General features: G+C 47.9%; 1 protein-coding gene across 17 annotated transcripts in view; it reads left to right on the forward strand.

Moving 5' to 3' along the window:
• Nucleotides 1-22,031, forward strand: part of macf1a (microtubule actin crosslinking factor 1a) — a 263,047-nt gene that overhangs the window by 121,753 nt on the left and 119,263 nt on the right. For 5 of the 17 annotated variants that reach the window (XM_061741356.1, XM_061741358.1, XM_061741361.1 and 2 more), the window contains 16 exons: nucleotides 1,652-1,756; nucleotides 2,519-2,596; nucleotides 2,681-2,773; nucleotides 14,332-14,498; nucleotides 14,586-14,698; nucleotides 15,836-15,942; nucleotides 16,113-16,232; nucleotides 16,454-16,549; nucleotides 17,030-17,157; nucleotides 17,229-17,322; nucleotides 18,289-18,443; nucleotides 18,528-18,960; nucleotides 19,036-19,113; nucleotides 20,270-20,431; nucleotides 21,472-21,576; nucleotides 21,705-21,800. In XM_061741356.1, coding sequence (XP_061597340.1) covers nucleotides 1,652-1,756; nucleotides 2,519-2,596; nucleotides 2,681-2,773; nucleotides 14,332-14,498; nucleotides 14,586-14,698; nucleotides 15,836-15,942; nucleotides 16,113-16,232; nucleotides 16,454-16,549; nucleotides 17,030-17,157; nucleotides 17,229-17,322; nucleotides 18,289-18,443; nucleotides 18,528-18,960; nucleotides 19,036-19,113; nucleotides 20,270-20,431; nucleotides 21,472-21,576; nucleotides 21,705-21,800 — 2,130 coding nt within the window. Of the gene's footprint in view, nucleotides 1-1,651; nucleotides 1,757-2,518; nucleotides 2,597-2,680; nucleotides 2,774-8,868; nucleotides 9,991-14,331; nucleotides 14,499-14,585; nucleotides 14,699-15,835; nucleotides 15,943-16,112; nucleotides 16,233-16,453; nucleotides 16,550-17,029; nucleotides 17,158-17,228; nucleotides 17,323-18,288; nucleotides 18,444-18,527; nucleotides 18,961-19,035; nucleotides 19,114-20,269; nucleotides 20,432-21,471; nucleotides 21,577-21,704; nucleotides 21,801-22,031 lie in introns of those variants that run through there. The other 12 variants (XM_061741344.1, XM_061741345.1, XM_061741346.1 and 9 more) reach the window with 5 other exon arrangements.

Genomic DNA, 22,031 nt, shown 5'->3' on the forward strand with positions numbered 1-22,031 from the left:
CCACCTGGACTGTTCTGGAAATAAGTATGAGCCATAATGACATCTCCCACAATGCATCTCGATTTGGATGGGGTTCAGCTATTTCGCAGAACTGTGAAGTCTAGGATTTCAATTTCATTTTTGGGAATTAGTTTGTTTACGCCTGGTATTAATCTTCGTCATCACATGAGTCAGCAAAGACGGAAGAGACAACGGTGGGCCAAATGCATCGTCGTTATGGTAACCTGACGTTTGTGAAGCTCCTTTGGCACCTTGAACCCCAGTACTGCTGCCATGTGGCTTCAGGTTTAACCGCAGCATCGTACCGCTGACATCCATCGCTCGTCGATGCTGCCGGGATCTGCTGGGATCTGCTGATTTCTGCGTCAGTGTGTTACAAAGCAGCTCTTTAAGTGTCGGTTCAGTTACTGGGAGTTCAGGATGATCCAGACTGAGTGATTAGTCGGATGGCCGAGGTGCAGTCGTCACATTAGCTCCCTTTCAGATACTTTAACGACATCAAGAGTCAGAACAAGGCCTTTTTTATTTTTTGTTTTAGTTTTTTTCTTTTTCTTTTTGATGGATGTGAAATCTTGTTTTCAAGATTTCAAAATGTTCCTTTCAAATACAGGACTGTGTCAGAAAATTAGAATATTGTGATAAAGTTCTTTATTTTCTGTAATGCAATTAAAAAAAACAAAAATGTCATACATTCTGGATTCATTACAAATCAACTGAAATATTGCAAGCCTTTTATTATTTTAATATTGCTGATCATGGCTTACAGTTTAAGATTTAAGATTCCCAGAATATTCACATTTTTTGAGATAGGATATTTGAGTTTTCTTAAGCTGTAAACCATGATCAGCAATATTAAAATAATAAAAGGCTTGCAATATTTCAGTTGATTTGTAATGAATCCAGAATGTATGACATTTTTGCATTACAGAAAATAAAGGACTTTATCACAATATTCTAATTTTCTGAGACAGTCCTGTATACTGATTAAAGTTATATACTGAAAAAGGGTCAGAAACCGAAGCTGAACCTGTCTTTTCTCTGACGGGTCAGGTTCAACCTCGAGTTTAGCTCTAGGTCTTTACCGTGTTAAACCAGAGCTTCGTTAGCTACGTTAGCTACGTTAGCCGGCCCAGTGGGTCTCCTCATACGTCTGCTGAATCCTGACGTCACGGCGTGTCAGAGGTTCCTCCTTCAGATAAAACATTTGATCAGTTTACGTCGTGTAACAGACGTGGGAGAGGTGAACGGAGTCTGAAGTGCTAGAAAAGTGATGCTGCTGAGCTCGTTGCAACCCTGCTGCAGCTGTGTTACCAGTATTTATGTACAAAACTGAAGAAAAGCCCGACTTGCTGTCGACCTTTTTCCCTGTGAATAAACAAGGGGTTGTGTGCACCTTTACCTCCGATGCTCCCAGATCCATTCATTCATTTGCAGAATCACAGAGGTGTCACCAGTGTCCCTCGGGGGGGCGAGTTGTGGACTCGTCAGATCTCCATCTCATGTCAACCTCCACTCTCACACTCTTCCTTTTTTTTTTATTTCTCTGGTCCTTCTTTTTCTCATTCTCTGGTACTACGATTCTCTCATTACATCTCTCTTTCCTTTTCCCTCCCTCTGTTTCTTGTGCATTTCCACCCTTCCGTTACTATAGCAACAGCGGAGTGGCCCCCCACAGAAAAGAGTGTACACCCTGCGGGCGCCCCCCCTCATCCCGCTGGGAGGGGAGGAGCAGGAGGAGGAGGAAGGAGCTCAGGGAGTATGTAGCACCCCCCCACCTCCGACCCCACCCACCGCAGCTTCAGCCCCCGCCCAGCAGGGGGCGCTGTGAGGCCGCATGAGCGTGCTGTGACATCACCGTCTCTGTTGGGTGACAACACCGCAGCTCCACCTCTGTTTGGCATCTTCTCCTCCGCTCCGACGGATGGAGAGACATCAGATTATGGGATGGGCTGACAGATGTTTCCACTCAACAGAGTTCAGCTTTCCTGCATGAACTCGACACGCCACAGTCTGAGATGTCAGAACAATCAGACACTGGAGTTTTCCTGTTTGCATATTTTTGATTTAACATCCTAATGAGTTCAAAGCAGCAAACTAACGCTGAAGAGACACAAGTGTGCACAATCTAACACGTGACAAGGTTTGTCTGCCACCGACCCCCCCCGCTCAGCGACGGGTCGTCCTGCGTGGACCCCTCACATGCATCCTGCACCGTTTTGATCCGTTTTGCAGCAAAAGTGTGTGATTTTTCTCTTTTCTCCACCTAAACATGCGGCTAAGTGTTTGTGCGTCTGCTCACGTGTGAAGAAAAGACAAAAAACGGTCTGATGAGAGGATTAATGCGACGCCGGCTCGGTCCGGTCCACAGTTCTTTGTTAGGGCTCCGCTGCACTGCTGACTGAAATTGTCTCAATTCAGATTCACTGTTCTGCACTTGTGTTTGGAACTAAATGAGATTTTCTGATGTCTTGCTTCGCTCACGATACGTTTTTTTTCTTCCGTCTTTGTTTCCTTGCAGCCGAGAGAAAAGGGGCGAATGAGATTTCATCGACTGCAGAATGTGCAAATAGCGCTAGACTTCCTCAAACAGAGACAGGTATGCACGAGTCCCGAGGTGTTGACACGTCCTAATGTTTGTGTAAATACTGCCTCTGATAAACTCTCTCGTCTGTCCTCGCAGGTCAAACTTGTAAATATCAGGAACGATGACATCACTGACGGGAACCCCAAGCTGACGTTGGGGCTCATCTGGACCATCATCCTCCACTTCCAGGTCGGTGCCCGTTTGCTGTGCTGGGATATCTGTCCGTCTGTGTGTCCCGTGAAACGCTGAGGATCTAACTTACTCAGCATGAGAGGGGGGTGTAAGAAGAGTGATTCTACGCAGTTTCTAACCCAGAACCCTGACTTCCTCCTCTCGGGATGCCGTTGACATTAAAGCGACAGCCAGCTGTGGCAGCGTTCACCAACAGCTGGCTCGTCTCAGTGTGCAACAAACTATCAGCTCTGCAGGAAGCAGCCAAATATTGTCTCCACTTAATTCAACAACATGTGAAGCTGAAGTGTTTCGTTAGAATAATATCAAGGCAGCGACGCTGCAGCGTTCCTCAAACATCTGGGAGCATGTCGTCCCTCCAGAGAGTCCTGGGTCTGACCTGAGGTCTCCTCCTGACCAGATGCCTGAGCCTCCTCCACTGGTTCCTTACAAAGGAGCGGTGACTCGGCTAAACTCCTCCCAGATGACTGAGCTCCCCACTAAACCCCTGAGGGTGACTTATGCTACCTTTAAAGGAAGCACAGCTCAGCAGCTTGTGTTTGTGACCTCATTCTTTCCATCATGTGGTTGGATTGGTGAAATCAGCTCTCATTCCTTTCTACCGCCGTTTCTGAACCTCAAAATACTTTTTAAAATAGCCCGCGCCAAGAAATGAGTCATTGCAGATGATTGTGGCTGGAGACAGGCGGCGTCTCCTGCAGCGGATCTGCAGAACTTCTGACTGAACACATGCTGATGAGCTCCAGAAGCTCCAGAGCCGAGATGGCTCTCTGAAGCATCTTGTTCAGTTTCTGCAAGTCTCTGGTTCTGATGCTGCTCCTCCAACAGATGACTGCAGATGTGAGTGAATCTCCACAACAGACTGATAAAAGATGCACAACATCTAGCAGCATTGAAGGAGCAGAGCTTGTAGACCACATTGTGGTTAGGGGTGGGTATTGGGAAGGACCTCACGATATGATACGCATCACGATACTTGAGCCACGATACGATACACATTGCGATATCCCGATTATGCGATATCCCGATTATTATATTCTACATAGTTCACCGAAAAATTTAAAAATGCATTACACATCTTAAAATCCAAGTTGTATATATGTACATCAGATGATAGTGATGGATCTTAAAATCCGAGTTGCACGTTCATCAGATTATAGTGACAATTCATGGGACAAACTGAGTCAAAACAATGTTTTATTATAACTATACAAGCTAAAGTTACAACTTATTTGTATATGTTTTTCATATTATTTACATCATATGAAATTAACATTAAATTTAGTATGAGGTTGCTTTAATTATGTGGCAAATGATAATAAACACAAGAAAGATGGTACTAAAACCAAGGACAGGCACAGTGATCAGTCAGTATAGATATAAATCCATAAATAAATAAACCTCTGTCCATTATTTTTCATTTTTTAAGGACAGGCAATTGTGTTATATAAAAAATAAATTATAAAATGAAATAAAACGTGAAATAAAACCTGAGCTCAGTGCAGGGCTGTCACTTAGGTAGGAGCACTGGGTGATATAATGGGAAAAAAATCGGGGATAAAAAAGAAAAAAAATAAAAATAAAAAAATCGATATTCAAATTTTTAATATCGATATTGAATCGGCTGGAAAAGTATCGCGATATATTGCCATATCGATATTTTTGCCTACCCCTAGTGACAGCACCTGGACCATGTGGTCAGTTACGAATAAGAAAACTGAAGAATACTCAGATACATGTGCACAAAGTTGATCGTTGCTGCCATGTTTTATCAAACCAAAACAGTCTTTCTCCTCGCAACCTTTTGAGTTAAGTTGCATGCAAGACTCGTGCACGATCCGTCAACTTTTGGCCAAAATGCTCTACAGCTGACCCTCCAGGGACCCACAGGGGGGTGAAACCCTGTATGTGACCCATGTAGCCAGGACCAGGAGGCCATGGTACCCCTGGACATCGACCTCTGGACTCTGTAGCGGGAGTTCATCTATCTGGGTCAGTCGAGTCGCTCTCAGTCTGGAGGACCAAGGCTGATTAGTCACTGGCAGTCACCCAGGATCACATAGCTCTGTGAATCATTTGGACAGGCAAAGCCCGTCGCCACTCTCTCCACCTAATATAGTGTGGAAATGGCCTTATTATAACCCCAACTACATCCACGGGCAGCAGTCGTTGCCTCTCCGACATCTTTGCTGATGTCTTTTGTCCTTGACTTCGTGTTAGGACACATCTGCGTCCTCCAGAACAAACAAACCGGGCCGTTTGCTGGCTGTGTAATATATCATGTGTTGTTGTTTCTGTGATTGTTGTTGTCCCAGGTCAGGGGTCACATATTACACATATTCACACACAAGCAGCTTTAGAATAAAGACCTTGATGATTGTTATTATTCCATGCAAGTACTAGAAAACACTTCCAGACATCATGACCAGGGGCTGATGTTTGTCATGGTTAGTCTGTATGTTACAGAGGAGGTGTCTGTTACTATCTCTTCCTTCACATTCCCCCTGAATTCCTCCAAATAAGTCCTCCCAGATGACATTAGAGATCCAGAGATGAAGTCCACAATAGTTTATTTATCTCAGGCTGCAGTAACTCTGCTCGACCAGCAGGTGTCAACATTTAGCACAGTTTCTCACAGTGCTGAACCTCAGTTGCTGGAAGTCATCATTCCTGCAGCTGAACTCTTGATTGGCCGAGCATGCCGCACGTCTCTGTTACCTTCATTTAGTTAATTTCCAAGCTGGTGAAGAAATTCCTGCCTGGCTCACTGAGCTGCTTTCAGGCAGATCAGCTGGAGTCAGGTAGGTTGTGTTGCTCCGAGGTGCTAATTCAGATCCATCACCATCTCCGACGGCTGAATGCAGGGTGTCACGTTAAAGAGAATATGAAAGCAGCCCATTAATCTGGAGTTAGTTTTAATTATCATGTAGATATTAACTTTGCCGTCGTCATGGAGCATTTTACATAAATAAATAAATACGGGATGGGAGAGCAAGCTCTGCACTTATCTTTAGTATTATGTAGTACAAACAACGGTTTGTACTACATAGTTTTGTCCCACTTAGTCACGAGGAAAATGTAATAATAGTCATTGTTTTTATATAGAGTATTTATATATATTTACACATCATGTAGCAAAACTGGGAGGCGTGTTTGTATTTATTTATTTGAGAGGTTCGAGAGCTGTGAAACACACTCTTATGAACAAAGAGAGCCGCTAAATAAAATGTCTGAAGAGCTTCTGGTCCCCCCCCAATGAAAAGCTGGATTTAGACGGAAGTTGCAGCTCACGCTGGCCTGCAGCCACACTAAAGAGCTGCAAGCCGATGAGCGCTTCCCTCCCGCCGGTCCGGCCGTTTTATTCACGCGATTGTGCTCTTCTGTTGTTGCACATTGGCGCTGGATTAACGGTGATTTACCGCAGCCGAGCACGGCGTCCATTCATGGCTCCCATGCATCGGATATGAGAGCGTTTGTGTCGTGGTGGGTCGGACACCTACAGAGGCTTTGAGAGTAGCAGCATAGCTGTCAAGTTTTGGATTTAAAAATACGGGAAATTTTCCACTGCCAGCCGTCCCACCAGGCCACCCCAGATCTAGTATTACATTTTAAGACAGATTTACAAGAAATCCTAAATAACTAGCTGTCAACCACTTACAAACTACAAATTATGTGCTCAGAATCTGATAGTTCTACCTTTGTTTAAATGCTGTGGACATTCCCATCTATGTAATTCCTATAATAGAGCCTGGATCAGGGAATTAAAGCACATTTATTTATTTTAGATATATTCAGTTTATTTAAACATCGATTGTCTTCAAGTGAAACATTTACATTTTATTTTTTGTCCTTTCACTCATGAGGCTCTGGCCTTCACTGACTGGTTACACAGCGCTGGTGCTGCTCATGGACATTGGTCCTTCCCCCCGTGAGAGACACTAATATCGCAGTTATAAATCTTTCTGAATGCGTAACTGTCTCCACCCTGCTCCTCTTTAGGAAAATAACTTTGGTTTCCCATTTTTAGAGATATTTACACGAGGTCTTCGCTTTTTTAGCAGAAATGTCTTCTCTCTCGTTACATCCATCCATCTCTCTGATTTATTGTTCCGAGTTTGTTCCAGTTGTCGCCACTGACCTCGTGAGAACTGCCACCCAGGCTACAGCAAGTGGCAGTTCTCATGAGGTTAGTGACAATTTAGTTTGCAGTTTAAAAATTATTATATTATAAAACGGGAAATACTAATACAGGACGATGGCGGAAAGAGGGGTGAAATACGGGAGACTTGACAGGTATGGAGAAGAGGGAGGGGGGTGTCCTCTTGCATAACTGTTTCAGAGGTGGAAATGGCTGAGGATCTTGGGAAGTGTAGTTTTCTGAGCAGTCCGTCACAACCTGTGGCCTCATGGACGGGTGAGAGGATGGACCTGCTTCTCATTTATCCTTCGATCCACTGCTGACGGTTCTGTGTGTTTTATTCAGGGAAGCTTTCGGGTCAAGTGTGTGTTTGTGCCAGAGAAAGCTGCTCTCTAACAGCCCAGAGAGAGAGGGAGGGAGGGAGGGAGATAGATGGAGAGGCAGAGAGAGCTAGAGAGGGAGAGGGAGAGCGAGGAGGAACGAGGCAGCTGATTGGAGGAGGCGGCGAGCCAAGCAGGGAGGGGCGGATGAGGGATCTCGCAGAGCCGAGCGTGAAGCTGCAGCAGCCGGCAGATAAAAGCGTCGCTCTGCCTCCGCCGGCGTGTGCGAGCGAGGGATACGGCAGAGCAACGCCGACCGTCGAGGGAGAGGTGTATCCGGGCAGCCCGCCGCCACTGGAGCCCCCGGCTTTTCCTCCTCAGCAGGCCTCGGAGCCCCAGATGCACCGGTGGGGGGGAGGGGGGGTGCATGCTGGGAGGCTGCCACAGCTGACCGGGGAACCGCTCAAGCCTGCAGCCACACATGCAAGCTCATGGACTAGCAAGCCCTCGCAGCGGATCAATCGGATCAGTCCAGTCACGCTCGTCTGAGGGAGCCTCGCTTCCACCGGAGACGCCCTGCAACCCCCCCGCCTTTTTTTCTCTCCTCCCCATCCCTCAGTTTCTTTGTTTTTAGGGTGATGTGGGAGGTGGATTCTCTGGTCGTGATGCTCTGAACCATCCTTTAACTCCAGATGTGCTGCACATCTGCTTGTGACATAAGTCTGCTGACGGAGGACCAGGTCCTGGTCCTGGTCCTGCACCTCGCTCTGAGTCCAGCTCACTGGACTTCCACTGGACACAAGGAGCAGTTATGAAACCAAGAGGCACCAGGACGGATGAGCAGCCTGTTTCCTGCCTCGACCTAGTCTAAACACCCCCCCCCACCAACTCCCCCCCACCTCCTCCTGCAAACTGTGGATTTCTCAGGCTGTTGCCTCGTCGCACTGCACCACCTGATGAAGAGGACGGCTGCCAGACTGACAGCGGGACGCCGGACGTTTCTGATTCCAGCATGTCGGAGCACGGATCTGCCGCCAACTTCTATGGCGGAGGGGGGGTCTGATGTCAAGGTGGGAGGAGGGGGTCTCTAACAGGACAGCCATGTGATTCTTTATGAAGGAGCTGCTCTTCTAAGTGGATTCAACCATCGGCTCTCCTGATCGATTAGATCATCCAAGTGAGCGACTCTCGTACCGCCGGGGGGTCGATACGTCGCGTGAAACCCCGGCTGAGTGACGAGCATCGGCTGCATCCTCCTGCAATCTGTTGCAGCATCCACCTCCCACAATCCACCTGGGCAGGACGAGGCGACTCGTTCCTTTTACTACGAGGGGAAATTGACAAGGAGCATCCCGACGGATTGGGTTCCCACACATCCTTCTTCCCTCGTCCTCATCAATGATGCATCAGCTCGGATAGACGCTCGCTCCGCAAGCCGATGGAGCCGCCGGATCATGGCACCACCCGGAGCTGACGGCTAATCTCGGCATTTCATCATTTATTATTTGTTGAATCGCGAGCGAAACAACCGCAGAGGGCTCGTTTCCTCTCACCTCGCCGAGCGGCTGTCATCACCGGAGAGACAACGATCCTCCCGATGGGTTGAAGCGAGCGACGTTTCTCTCTCACCTACACGGAGGAAGAGGAGCGACGGCTCTCTCCGTCCCTTTTTATCGTTAACGGTTAAAGACATCGTCAGCTTTTACTGAGCAGCCTCAGACCTGGTCGTCCGCGGCGACAGCATGGGGAACTCCATGGGATGCGTGCGGCCTCCGCGTGAAGGCGAGCTAGGAGGGGCGCCGCCGCTGTCGCCCAAGAAGCGTCTGCGTTTCCGACGCAAGCACAAGGGACACAAGAGCCGGGGGGGGCAGGCGGGGCGGGAGGACGGGGGGAAGCGAGGGACGGAGGAGGAAGAGGAGGAGGAGGAGGAAGAAGAGCGTGAGGAAGCCGACCTGAGCCTCAGGAGAGCTGACTCGGCGGCGGCGCCGGAGACCCAGCCGGCCCGGTCCAGACTGAACCCCTACAGCAGTACCCTGTCCCCCCCCTCCAGCGGCGCCGGCGGGGGGGGCAGGAAGCCCGAGGTGACCCCCAAGCCCAGCCCGGCCTGGAGGGGCGTCTTCTGCCTCCCCGGGGAGGAGGACACGGTCAGCGCCATCGTGGACGTGTCCAGCATCCACAGCCAGACCACCACCACCACCCCGGTCAACACGGCGCCCGCCCCCCCGCCCCCGGGCAGCACCACCCCGGGGGGGGGCCGGGTCTACCGGGTCCGGGAGAAGGTCCAGGGCGTCCTGGAGAAACCCTGGCTGCTCCGGCAGAAGAGGGAGAGGAGGGAAAGGGGGCGGGAGGCGGCGGTTGCCGTGGCGACGGAGAAGAAGGAGCGCAAGGGGGTGGTCCACATCCGCGAGGTGGACGGGAAGCTGTGCGTGGTGCGGACGGTGTACCCCAGCGACTTCGGCTCGCCGGTGTGGCGGGGGGGCGGCGATGACGGCGACCCGCCCACGGCCGGTTCCGCCCCGCCCCCCGGTGACATCACCGCCGCAGGGTTCCGGTTCGACTCCCCGTCGTGCGCCCGGGAGCGCTCGTCCTTCCCGGAGTCGGGCTACGCCAGCGACCTGCCGCTCACGTCCCCGGAGACGGCCGGCACCACGCCCAGCGGGACGGACTGGGGGGGGCTGACCAGCTCGTCCGAGAGGCTGGACTCCGTGGCCGACAGTCCTCTGCAGCCGCCGGCCGCCGTTCGATACCTGCCGCAGGTGTGTGGGGGGGTCAGGGGTCGGGTCACGGCCGTACCGGGTCATCTCCCGCTGGAGGAATCGAACCGTCGACCGACAAAAATGCTAAGAATGTTTCGATCCTCAGGATAAGTTTGTTTTTTTACCATTTTGACCGAAATAGTCCAGATGTTGCCGCCGACCGCAGGAGCCAGGAATGTTTGGGCTTCCCAAACTGCTGGTGTCTGGTTCCGAGAGGCCCGTTCCCAGCTCCTGTGTGTGTGTGTGTGTGTGTGTGTGTGTGTGTGTGTGTGTGTGTGTGTGTGTGTGTGTTATCAGCTCCCGAGAAGCTTGACTCGTCTCTTCTTTCTTTCCGCTTTAGTTCCTGCAGCCTAATCATTGCAACCCAGCCTGTTACCCCCCCCATACTCATTCCTCCTCCTCCCTCCGTTCCTTATTGTTTTTCTCATATCTCACACACACACACACACACACACACACACACACACTGGCAGCTGATGTCAGGCTGGTTGTCTGAGAGGGAGAGGAGGCTCGTTGCCTCAAACTGCTGCAGACTGGAAGTCGTCCTTTTTTCTGCAGATCAGAGCGTCAGAGAGTTGCTTGGGGGCGGGGCAGGAGGCGGGGCCTCTGCTGACTCCAGCGTGACCTTAAACAGATTAGTTTGTAGTTATTATGCACTCAAATCTAAGTTCTCATCGATGGCTTTCATGCAAGATTTGACATATTTGTTGTTGTTGTTGGATGCAAACCTTGTTCAGCCTTAAGTGTAGTTGACGCTTCAGTTAATGAGTTTGAACATGCCAGACAGATGTGACTCTTATTAACATATATACAATTTAAAAGTGAAAGGTGCAGCAGTATGAGGTAGTCATGACTATTGAAAGGTGCATTGTTGCAGCATATGATTGTGGTTATTATTGTTGTTATTACTATTATTGCACGGTGGTTGGTGATGAGTTCATCAGAGCAACAGCTTGGGGGAAGAAACTGTGTCTGAGTCTGGAGGTTTTTGGCGTCCAGTGCTCTGTAGCGCAAGATAAATGATTATTTTTAAATGCATCCTTATTAAGACTTATTAAATATCTGCTTTTTAGACTGAAGACAGACTCAGTTGAGCAGGAAGGAGGGAAAGTGACTGACCTGACCTTTTTTAAATACCATCAAATGAGTTCCAGCCAACATTCAGGCTTATCTGCACTGAACTAGATATTAAAGAACAGCACGGCTGTTTTTATGGCGCTGGCTGGCTGCTCCGGTCTCGTCTGGATCCGAGCAGCTCTTTGAGCCCTGATGTGGAGCTGCATGCATCAGGTCCTACTTTTTTAGTAGTTTTTCCTCCAAGTTTGCCTCTTAAGGAGCTTTTTTTCAGCAGTTTTATAGTCAATAACTAAATCAGAATCATTTGGTGCCGTGGAAACGGAGGGATCATTGATTTTAGAGCAACAACCGAGCATCAGAACTCTGTTGCATGATTGTAGATGATGAGTATCGAGCGTCTCTTGATCGTATAGAAAACAGCTCATCAGCAGTCATCAGATGGACTGAAGCGTTGTGATGCTGCGAGGCGCTCGGCTGAAAGTTAACTGGGTCTCTCTCAGCGAGCCGCTCGCTGTCCGGCGCTGCTTCACCTTGAGAATGGTGCAGTGATACGGCCGCAGTGATACGGCCCCTCGCCGCGGCTGCCAGCGCTGCTTTAGTTCCCCTTACATGGTGAAGACCGGACGGTTTCCTTCTCCTTGGACGTGCAGCTCAGTTGTAAACAAGCATCCTCTGCAGAGATCTCTGACACTGAGAGTTACAGACTTCTTCTTGCCAGCTTTGTCTTCGATCTTTTCTTTGTTGTATCGTAAATAAGCTCGTCTAAAACAGCCACTTGTTGGAGAAATGACCTCGTTGATTTGAGGAGTGTCGCCAGAGTGAAGCGATGGGCGGTTCGTCCTCCTTCGCCGCTGCAGCCTGGCGGTGGTGACATCAACTCCATCACTCACACGTGAACGACTCCCACTCTAGTGTAGTGTCATATTATTCTGCTACTAACTATGTGGAAACAAAAATACGATTTCATGACTTGTAAGAGAGTCTGAACATATACATTTAAACGTCACGGATGTTTGTAGGATGTAAAAGAGAGAAATTACAGATTCATTGCTTTCACTGCTACGATGGTGAAGCAGCTAAAATGTAGATTATGCTAATGTGTTTTTGTTTCAGCATCACCAGCTTGTGTGTGTGTGTGTGTGTGTGTGTGTGTGTGTGTGTGTGTGTGTGTGTGTGTGTGTGTGTGTGTGTGTGTGTGTGTGTGTGTGTGTGTGTGTGTGTGTGTGTGTGTGTGTGTGTGTGTGTGTGTGTGTGTGTGGGGGGGGGGTCGTGCACATAAAAAGGAATTTGAGATGCGCGTTAATCTGTGAGACGGCTGCTTAGTTGAGCCCTGAGGGGATTCCTGCCACGACCAAAACCCCGCCCACATTTATCCATCCATCCATTCCTTTATCCATGCTTCCGTCCGTCCGTCCATCCATCTACACATCCATCCATCTGTGTTTACATCCAACCTACCGTCCGTCCATCCATTCATGCATCCATTCATGTATCCATCCGTCCATCTACCCGGCCGTCCATTCATTCATTCATTCATCCATCCATCCATCCACACATCCATCCATCCACACTTCCGTCCATCCATCTACACATCCATCGTTGCTTTCTACTGAAAAACGTTTTCACCAAAGTTCTTTTTATTTCTCAATTTAACAATTGATCCATCTCCTTTCATCCTCCCCTCGCTGTGGCCTCCTCCCTTCATCCCTCTATCCCAGTCCTCCCCCCCATCGTCCTCCTCACTAACTTCAAAGAGGTCATGTTTCTAAATGAGGGCTGGTCCGGGGCCTCGGGGGCCTCAGGGGGCCTCGGGGTGGGGGTGTCACCGGATCAGAGATGTTTGGATCATAGCTGAACACCACCTGACCCCCGTCTCAGACGTGCACGCTGTCACCGCCACACGTCAATATTTATGCAGACTTAATGAGATCGGGATGAGCCCCCCCCCACCCCCCTAGGTCTGGGTTTGAGGCAGGATTACTGACTAAAAACCTCCTTCCACTTACTCGCACGTCTGTCAGGCTGAACGTGACTCTTCATCAGGCAGAAACGGAGCTCTGAGGAGGTTTGTGTGTTTGCTGAATGCAAAACGAGCTAATTAAGGAACAGGCTTGGTGTTAAAATTGCACCTCTGTAGCTGCAGAGACTGTCGTGAGCTCATACGTGTCGGCCTCAGTCCTCCTGTGATGTCTGAGTCGATGCTCGGTGATTTTGGATCATGACTTTCTGTCCTTTCTTTTCCTGCGGCATGAACATGAGGGGAAATATTGTAAACATCAGGCTGAGTGGAGGTTTTTAGAAGCTTTCAGGAGAGGATGCTCTGAATCTCCGCAGGAAGACACACTTGGCTCGTCTCCATTTGCTCGTTGAGAAAATATGATGCATCATAAAATAGCTTCCTGTTTGACATCATCATTCTCTCAGCTCGTTGGAAGAGCTTTGGGCCTCTCGGCTCTGCAGATATTTATCATGCACAGTTCTGTATTTTCTTAGGTCTCGTCGCAGCATTTAAATCACACTGAGGTTGCGACCTTGACAAGGACATTGCAACGCCTCACATTTGTCTTGTGAACATGTTTTTTTTTCACTTTTTAATGCTCTGAAATCGTGATTTCAGAGTGCTGATCGAGTCGTGCTCGATCAGCGCCACAGTTGATAGCTGTAAACTGCTTCTGCAGACCTGATGGGATGTAGTTCGTGTTGCTGAGTTTTAAGATTCACAGGCCTTCACCACTTATCCCTGCTCGCTCTGCCGGCCCCCCCTCCATCACTCTGTTTCCTGGCTGTTGCTGCAGTCTCCTGGCACAAACCGGGCTTTTACTCTGATCCATATTAGAAGCAGGAGGAGCGAGGGAAGGAGGGAAGGGGGGCTGACAGAATACTGATGGATGTGGACAAACGGACCTGAAGAGGGCAAACTGAGAGGAGGCGGAGCTCAGGGGGGGAGAACATGGAGGTTACAAAGCTGTCGGGCTGCAGGAGGGGTCACTTTGGTTTAGTTATAGTTGCAAAGTTGTCAGCCGCGGGTGGGGGGGGCTTAATGAGCAGACTAGACTGCTCATTAAATCTGAACATCCCAGAAACTCATTGTTCTCATTATTCAGACACAAATGAGAGGAAGAGGAGAGTCAGAGTCTCCTCAGGAACGAAGCATGACCTCGTTTCCGTAGTAACGACACCAACATGTCCTGCGTCTCTCCCCGGCATCACAGCTCAGTGGACTGCTGCTTTACTGGACCCCCTCCCGTCTCTCTTTTCCCCCAGATCTCCGAGATCTACGTGAGCGGCGAGTCGGGCGACCTCACGGCCAAAGAGAAGCTGCTGCTATGGAGCCAGCAGGCGACGGAGGGCTACCCGGGCCTCCGCTGCACCAACTTCACCTCCTCCTGGAGCAACGGACGCATGTTCAACGCTCTGCTGCACAGATACAGGTGGGAGCTGCTCTCCTGTTAACCACGGAGTCACGTTGGGGTCTGACTTCAGAGGGAATCTTTCACTGTCTTGTGTTTCCTCCTCAGGCCAGACCTGATCGACATGGAGGCGGTGTCGCGGCAGGGTAACCGGGAGAACCTGGAGCAGGCCTTCGAGATCGCCGAGTCGTTAGGGGTAACCAGACTGCTGGACGCCGAGGGTGAGGCCGTTAATCTGGGGGAGTAAATGGACGAGCCGGGGTTATCCAGTTTAATGACCCGAGATGAGGTTGTTTCTCTGTTTTGTTTCATATTGGATCACACCGACCCGCCTCTCTAGATTTATTTGGGCTGTTATTGAAGTAATGGCTCTTTAATTCGGTTTTATTTAAACGCTGTTAGAAGTAAGGCTGCTGCTGTTAAAGTGTAACTGGATTCCTGAGCAGCACAATATTCTGGTCGGGATGCTTGTCGTCATGTCGTCGCTCCAAATTAGTAAAAAGATCGGTGAGTTTAGCTTCTGCAGATGTGAAACTGAAAACAGCGTTGCCGTTAGTCCACGTCACCCTTCAGCCATCGTAGCGTCTCGTTTATAAAAGGTGACACTTTTTTAATAGTTTTCTAATAAATATTTTTGTACCTCCTATGAATACAAAAGGTCATTTTAGTTTTTTCAAATTTTTTATTGGAATAAATCTTTTTTTTTTTTTTTTTTTTTTCAATTATTTAAATTTTGGGGGGTGCAGAGATCTGAGACTGACGTATCAAATATCTGATAACACAACACTAAACAAAGTCCAGTATTTCTAAATGATCTTTTTTTTTAAATTCCTTTCATGAATATCATGAAAAATGTTTCTGATCCAAGTTCTATTTTGAAGGAGTTTGTAAGAAGCTGCTTCTTCACAACCTCACAGATATCAGTTAGGATGTTCAGGATCTTCGTGCTTTAGTCCGCAATAGCTTCCAACCCGTCTGCTCGTCTTCGGCCCGCGAGAAGCAGGAGCTCAGACCTTTTCAGAAGTTAAATAATGGTTCAGTTACTACATGGTCCTCGCTGTAGTCATAGCAATGAGGACAACTCTTTGTTGTTAACATTATTCTTGTTTAGTTTTTAAGTAAAGATTTGAAGATGTATGGACATTTAAACAAAATCTGCCTCAGAGTTGCACATGACTGCAGTTTTATTGAGCTCATTCTGAGTTTATGGCCTTTTTTATTATCTGCACATTTATATTCTGCATTCGTCGGCTGTTTTACTCAAATTCTGTGCAAGTGTTTCTCCTTCAGCTTATATTTTAGAAATAAGCATCTGAAACTCTGTATTAATGAGGCTTATCATCACCCCCCCCCCCCAGATGTCGATGTGCCGTCTCCAGATGAGAAGTCCGTCATCACCTACGTTTCCTCAATCTACGATGCTTTCCCCAAAATCCCAGAAGGAGGCGAGGGCATCGGCGTTCACGTACGACTCATTCATCCCTTCACTCTCTCTCTTTTGATTTATTTATTTGTTTTGTACGCTACAGTTTTTACAGTAGCGTTGGCCGGCAAAGCTGCTGTGTTGCATCATTTCCTGTTTACTGTTGTTGAGTATGTGATGGACCATTTTCCTTTCCTCTCCTCCATCTCCAGGATGTGGACCAGCGCTGGTCGGAGTACCAGTCCCGGTTCTCGTCTCTGCTCCAGTGGAGCCGCCAACACACGGCCCTCATGGCCAACAAGAGCTTCCCTCAAAACCCTGTTGAACTCAAGGTGAGAGCCGCACTTCACATGTCCTCGCCGCGGTCGGCATTCCTGCCGATGTGTGGCCACAAACCTGCAGCCTTGGAGGGAGGAGAGAGGAGAGCCGGTTAGAACAGGGAGGAAAAACGATGCAGCTGCGACTGCAGTGGTGGTTGTCACGGCAACGAGCATCAAACAGAACCCGGGTGAACACTGACCTGTTTTCTCTTCTTTTTTTCCTCCTCCTGCAGGCACTTTACAATGAATACGTCCATTTCAAAGAGACGGAGATCCCTGCGAGGGAGGCGGAGAAGAGTCACATCGCCCACCTCTACAAGCTGCTGGAGGTGAGGGGGGGGTTCTGGTGGCTGGTGCAGCGCTCGCAGGCCGTCATGAGGCAGAGCTCGCCTCCTGAAGACCAGTCATTTCCCTCTGCGGTGCCGTTATTTAAGGCCCGAACACAAACACATGACGGTGGACAACAGCTCCTCTTGTGTTCTCGCTCAGCTGATGTTTCCAGCGTGTTTGTGGTGGAACTTATGATTTACGGCAGACGTGTGATCACTTCTGCTCAAGTGCTTTCCAGCAGCAGAACGGGTTAATAACAGCTCACTAAAGAATCAGATAAAAGGTTGTTATTGGGCCCAAAACTCCCAGATTAGTAACAACTGAAAACATAATATCCCAGGAAACGAGAGCGTAAGATGGGAGAAAGATTCAAAATAACAAATGTATTTTTCACATGATGCACGTGGAGCTGCAGTATTGAAATCCACTGAAGCATGATGGGATGCCATCTCTGACGCTCCCCTGGTGCGTGTGCTCAGGTGTGGATAGAGTTCGGCCGTCTGAAGCTCCCTCAGGGCCTCCACCCCAACGACCTGGAGGAGGACTGGGGCAAACTCATCCTGGAGATGCTGGACAGGGAGAAGGCTCTCCGGCCGGCCGTGGAAAGGTGTGTGTGGGTTCAGTTTCTCATGAACTTTGAACTTGTGGAACCTGTTTAACGTGTGTTTGTGTTTTCAGGCTGGAAGTGCTGCTGCAGAGAGCCAATAAGATCCAGAATGCGGCTCTGGACTGCGAAGAGAAACTCACGCTCGCCAAGAACACACTACAGGCTGTGAGTGCTGGATGTTTTTCTCCGTCTGTTGTTCCACTTCCTCACAGTCGAACGTTTAAATCTCACTGGGATCATCACATAAAAATACGTTTATATTTAAGAGGAAGATAAAGTCTTCTCAGAATTATAAAATGGGCGTACCTCAAGGCTACATTTTAGGACTCTACTCTTTTGTTCAAATGTTTATTTATATATATATATATATATATAATATTTACCGTATTTTGTGCACCATAAGGCATTATAAAGCGCAATATCAATGAACGGGTTTATTTTCATACATAAGGAGAATGATAAATCACATATAAAGCACATATAAAGAAAAAAAAAAGTCCTGTAAATCGAACTTTATTCAACTCGTTCACAATAATTCCGAATATCGTTCAGTTTGAACTAAAACAGAAAAATACTTTCACATTTTAAATAATTTTAAATCATTCACCACAAATAAAAAGTGGAGGAGCTAAGCGTCGTTCTACGTCCTGTTCTCTGATTGGTTCATTGTTGTTGACACCCGAAGTTAGTCTGAGATTGGAACAACGTTGTATTCCAACATTTGATTATAACTGATTATGGTACAGATTTGAAAGCTGGGTTTACTCTAAAAAACGAAAGTGGATGATGGTTGCTTACAGCGCTACATGATTAGTTATCTAACATTGTCTGACGGTGCAACCCGTATCCAACCAAGGACCGACTTTAATGCGTCTGAACGGTCCGACCATCAGTCAAGCGCAGCGGCTGCGTCGCTACCAAAGTCACTAAATGTTGACAGATTTTTGAGCTCAGTGTTCCACATAAAACTGGTTTTATGTGGAACAGGTCAGTAAGCACAACAACATTTATACATAAGGTGCCAATTTTTGAGAAAAATTAAGGATTTTAAGTTGCTCCTTATAGTAGGTATTTATGTATATACATATATCTCGGATATGATAACTCAAAGCTAAACTCGTCCCGGTTCAGGACATGTCTCGGGCGGAGAGCGGAGAACCGGTGCAGTGTGAGAGAGAGCTGGCGTGTTACCTGCAGGACTGCGAGTCGCTCATCACGCAGATCAACCAGGACCTGAAAGTCCTCCGAGATGAGAAGTACTACCAGGTGGAGCAGCTGGTGTTCAGGTGAGGCTCCTGCTGCACCTGAACGAGCTCCAAGCACAAGAGTTCCACCTCATACCTCAAGTAAACCCTCCCCATCGTCTGCAGGGTCTCCTGCCTTCAGGAGGAGCTGGTCTCCCTCCGACTGCAGTGCTCCAGCATCTACAGGAAAGGCCACTTCTCCCAGGCGCTGGGCAGCGCCGGGACAGAGCCCGCCGGCCAGGTAGCCACCGACGGCGGCCTCTCCCTGGGCCAGACGCTGCTGGGGGCCGTGGGCGCCGCCGGGGCGGTGGGAGCCATGCTGCTGAGGCGACCCATGGCCCGCTCCCAGCTGGTGGCCATGTCCTCGTCGGAGGACGAGGGAAGCCTGAGGTTCATCTACGAGCTGCTGGGATGGGTGGAGGAGACCCAGGAGCTGCTGGAGGGGGCTGAGTGGGGCGCTGACCTCCCGTCGGTGGAGAACAACCTGCAGGAGCACAACAGCATCCACACCGCCATAGAAGAGCTGATGGGCGGTCTGCAGGAGGCCCGCGGCTACGAGGTCCAGCAACGCTCACCTTTACGCAGGAAGCTTCACCTTAATAGATGCTTGTGACTGACTGTGTTTCCTCTGCAGGCGAAAGTCTCCCCGAACTTCAGGGGCAGTTACGCCGAAACGCTGGCCAAGCTGGAGCACCAGTACTGCAAACTCCTGGTGAGTGTGAGCCGAGGCAGCGAGGGTTGGTGCAGCGTCCTCGGTTAATCCTGTTAAAGCGTGACGGACACGTCCCTCACGTCTCTCTCCACAGTCCCCTCTTTGTGTCTCTCCTTCTTTGTGAATTCCGTGTTCAGCTTTTTCAGTTCAGTTTCAGTTCAACTTTATTGTACCCAAAGGTAAATAAGGTGGTCTAGCAAGTCCAGCTAAAAGAAACCATCAGTACATACATTAGACTTGTAGTCTAGACCGCCTAAACCAAGACCAGAGAGTATCAAGACCAAGACTGGTTGAGCTCGAGACCAAAAACAAACCTAGTTATTTCCTGATCCTGCGTGATTGTAGAACATCAGCTCCATCCTGGTTCAGCTAGTTTCCATATGAGCTTGTATTCAACTGCAGCACAATAACACAGAGAAGTGGATGATGATGTTGAACTCACTATAAATGTTTTCATCCATCAGCTGAGATCAGATATGTGTGGCGACTGCACTACCGCTATTTCTACACTATTGGAGGATTGACTCCAGTGCTTTTAAGGATTGACACGACTACTAACTAGTCCCAAAGTCCTAACAGAATAACCAGCCTCCACCTCAGAAAAATAAAAAAAGGGTCAACAGTGTTTTGTCGATATATATATATATATATATATATATATATATATATATATATATATATATATATATATATATATATATATATATATATAAAGACGACCGTTTTCTCAGGCAAAATAGACGTTTGTTACCCTTTTTATAAACAGCCTTACAATTTGCCTCAAATGTCGGTTTACTGTCAATAACTAAGATATTTGTACTTATGAACACATTCCACTATCCAACTTTTTATAGTTTTATACCGCATGTCTTTAGTTTTACATATATTCATTCACTTTCTGTATTAATTTATAGCGTAGTTAAATTCCAGGAGGCCTTGACAGGGACTGAAGTTTATTATTAATGTGCATCCTTATTATAAACGTATTACTGAAGTGGCCTTAAGGAGACTTGTAGACGTGTAGTTATCTTCATTTTCATCAAGACTGCCTTTAAGATATCACACCAATATAAATAACCACAAAGAGGATGTTTTTTCCCCCTCTCTGCCCTGCTGATCGGTATGATGATGATGTTTGCTTGTGCGGTTTCCGTAGGAACATTCGTCATGGCGCCTCCGGAGCTTGGAGAGCCTCCACGCGTTCGTGTCCCACTGCACCGAGGAGCTGATCTGGCTCAACGAGAGGGAGGAGGAGGAGATCGCCTTCGACTGGAGCGACAACAACTCCGGCATGAGCGCCAAGAGGGAGATGTACAACGTGAGTTGGGGGGGCTGTGGCGGAGGCACCGGGGGGTTCACAAAAACATCTGAAACATCAGAAAAGGGAGAGGCGCTTAAGACTGATGTAGGAATTAAATCTATTTTATTTTTCCCCAGATTCCGTTTTAATTTTTTGGGAATTACATTTTTTTTACCTTTTACTCTTATTTTGCCACCAAATAAAATGTGTTTTTAATGTTAATGGATTAAAATAAAGACTACTTTGATTGGAAATTAACATATTTCTTGAGGCAACATAATGTAGCATACTTTCCCTCAATAGTTGGAACTGGAATGTTTCTGAGAATTTTCACTAAAAACTAATAACATTACATGCAAAAAAAATAAAGTGATCAATTAGCTTTTTCTTCAAGTAAAAAAATAAAGAAAAAGCTAATTGCTAACTGAAGAACAGAGGGACTGTGGGAGGGTCAGTCAGTCTGACCAACAACAAACCGGACTGTGCCATAACTTTGCCCAATATTTCATAACACTTATTCTTTACTATTCATATAATTCTATTTATGGCACTCCACTTTTTATTTGTATCTTTTTATCTTTTTATCTTTATATGGGTGATTGGTTTCTGGGGCGTTTATTTGTATATGACAGTGCTGAGTGAGTGAGATGGAGATGTCAAGTTCCCCGAGGGAACCTCCCAAAGGGATTAATAGTCATCTGAATCTGAAATGACTTTAAACAAAAGTAACACTCAACTTCTGAGTTACTGTATTTATTAATGAAGTTGCTTCGTCGTGCTCGCATGTTTGGAACAAAAGGGGAAATCTCAGAGCTTTGTCATGCAGATTAGTGTCCCTCCACTAAAATTCCCCGTTGGGTTTACGTTCCTCTTCTCCATGATAACAGCATTTCAGTCAAATTATGTCATTTTCCGCGATATTCCGTGTTTAAAAAGTAGATCCTGTTTTTATAGCTCGATTCCAAAACAAAAGGGCCCTACTGATGGAGATGAAAGGAACTGCAAGGTTTTTGCAGAAAGAAAGGTGGATGCATTAAAATCTCTGTCCACTTGTGCAGGAGATGCGGCTGGAGCTGGCAGAGAAACAAGACGTGATGAGGTCCCTGCAGGACACCGGCAGCCGCTTGTGTCAGGAGAACCATCCGGCCAAGCAGACGGTGGAGGTGAGTCTGCAGCTCACCTGCAGCAGCATCAGTCCAGCTGCTCTTGTTCTCTGTGCCATCTGCTTCACGTTTAATTTAGAAGAAGAAATAAAGAGTTATTTCAGTTATTTTTTCCCCCATGTGACCAGGCTTACAGCGCCGCCCTGCAGACCCAGTGGCAGTGGGTGGAGCAGCTGTGTGTGTGCGTGGAGCAGCATCTCGGGGACAACACGGCGTACTTCCAGGTGAGATCCACATCCGTCTCCATCACAGTCTCAACGCCGTGATTAGCTGCTGAACTAAAGCTGAACTCGAACGGAGCGGAGAGGAAAACAGAGCGAAACCCGACTGGACAAACAACCACCGAAGCTGCTGATCAAATTAACCCTGTTAACCGGTCGTCAGCAGGATTGAGCGCCTTATAAAAGCAAAGGCGTCGGCAGTTTGCTTCTTTTAAAGCCTTAAGCCAAGAAGAG

This window comes from Cololabis saira, chromosome 15 (genome assembly GCF_033807715.1).
Source record: "Cololabis saira isolate AMF1-May2022 chromosome 15, fColSai1.1, whole genome shotgun sequence".
NCBI classification, from domain to species: Eukaryota; Metazoa; Chordata; class Actinopteri; order Beloniformes; family Belonidae; genus Cololabis; species Cololabis saira.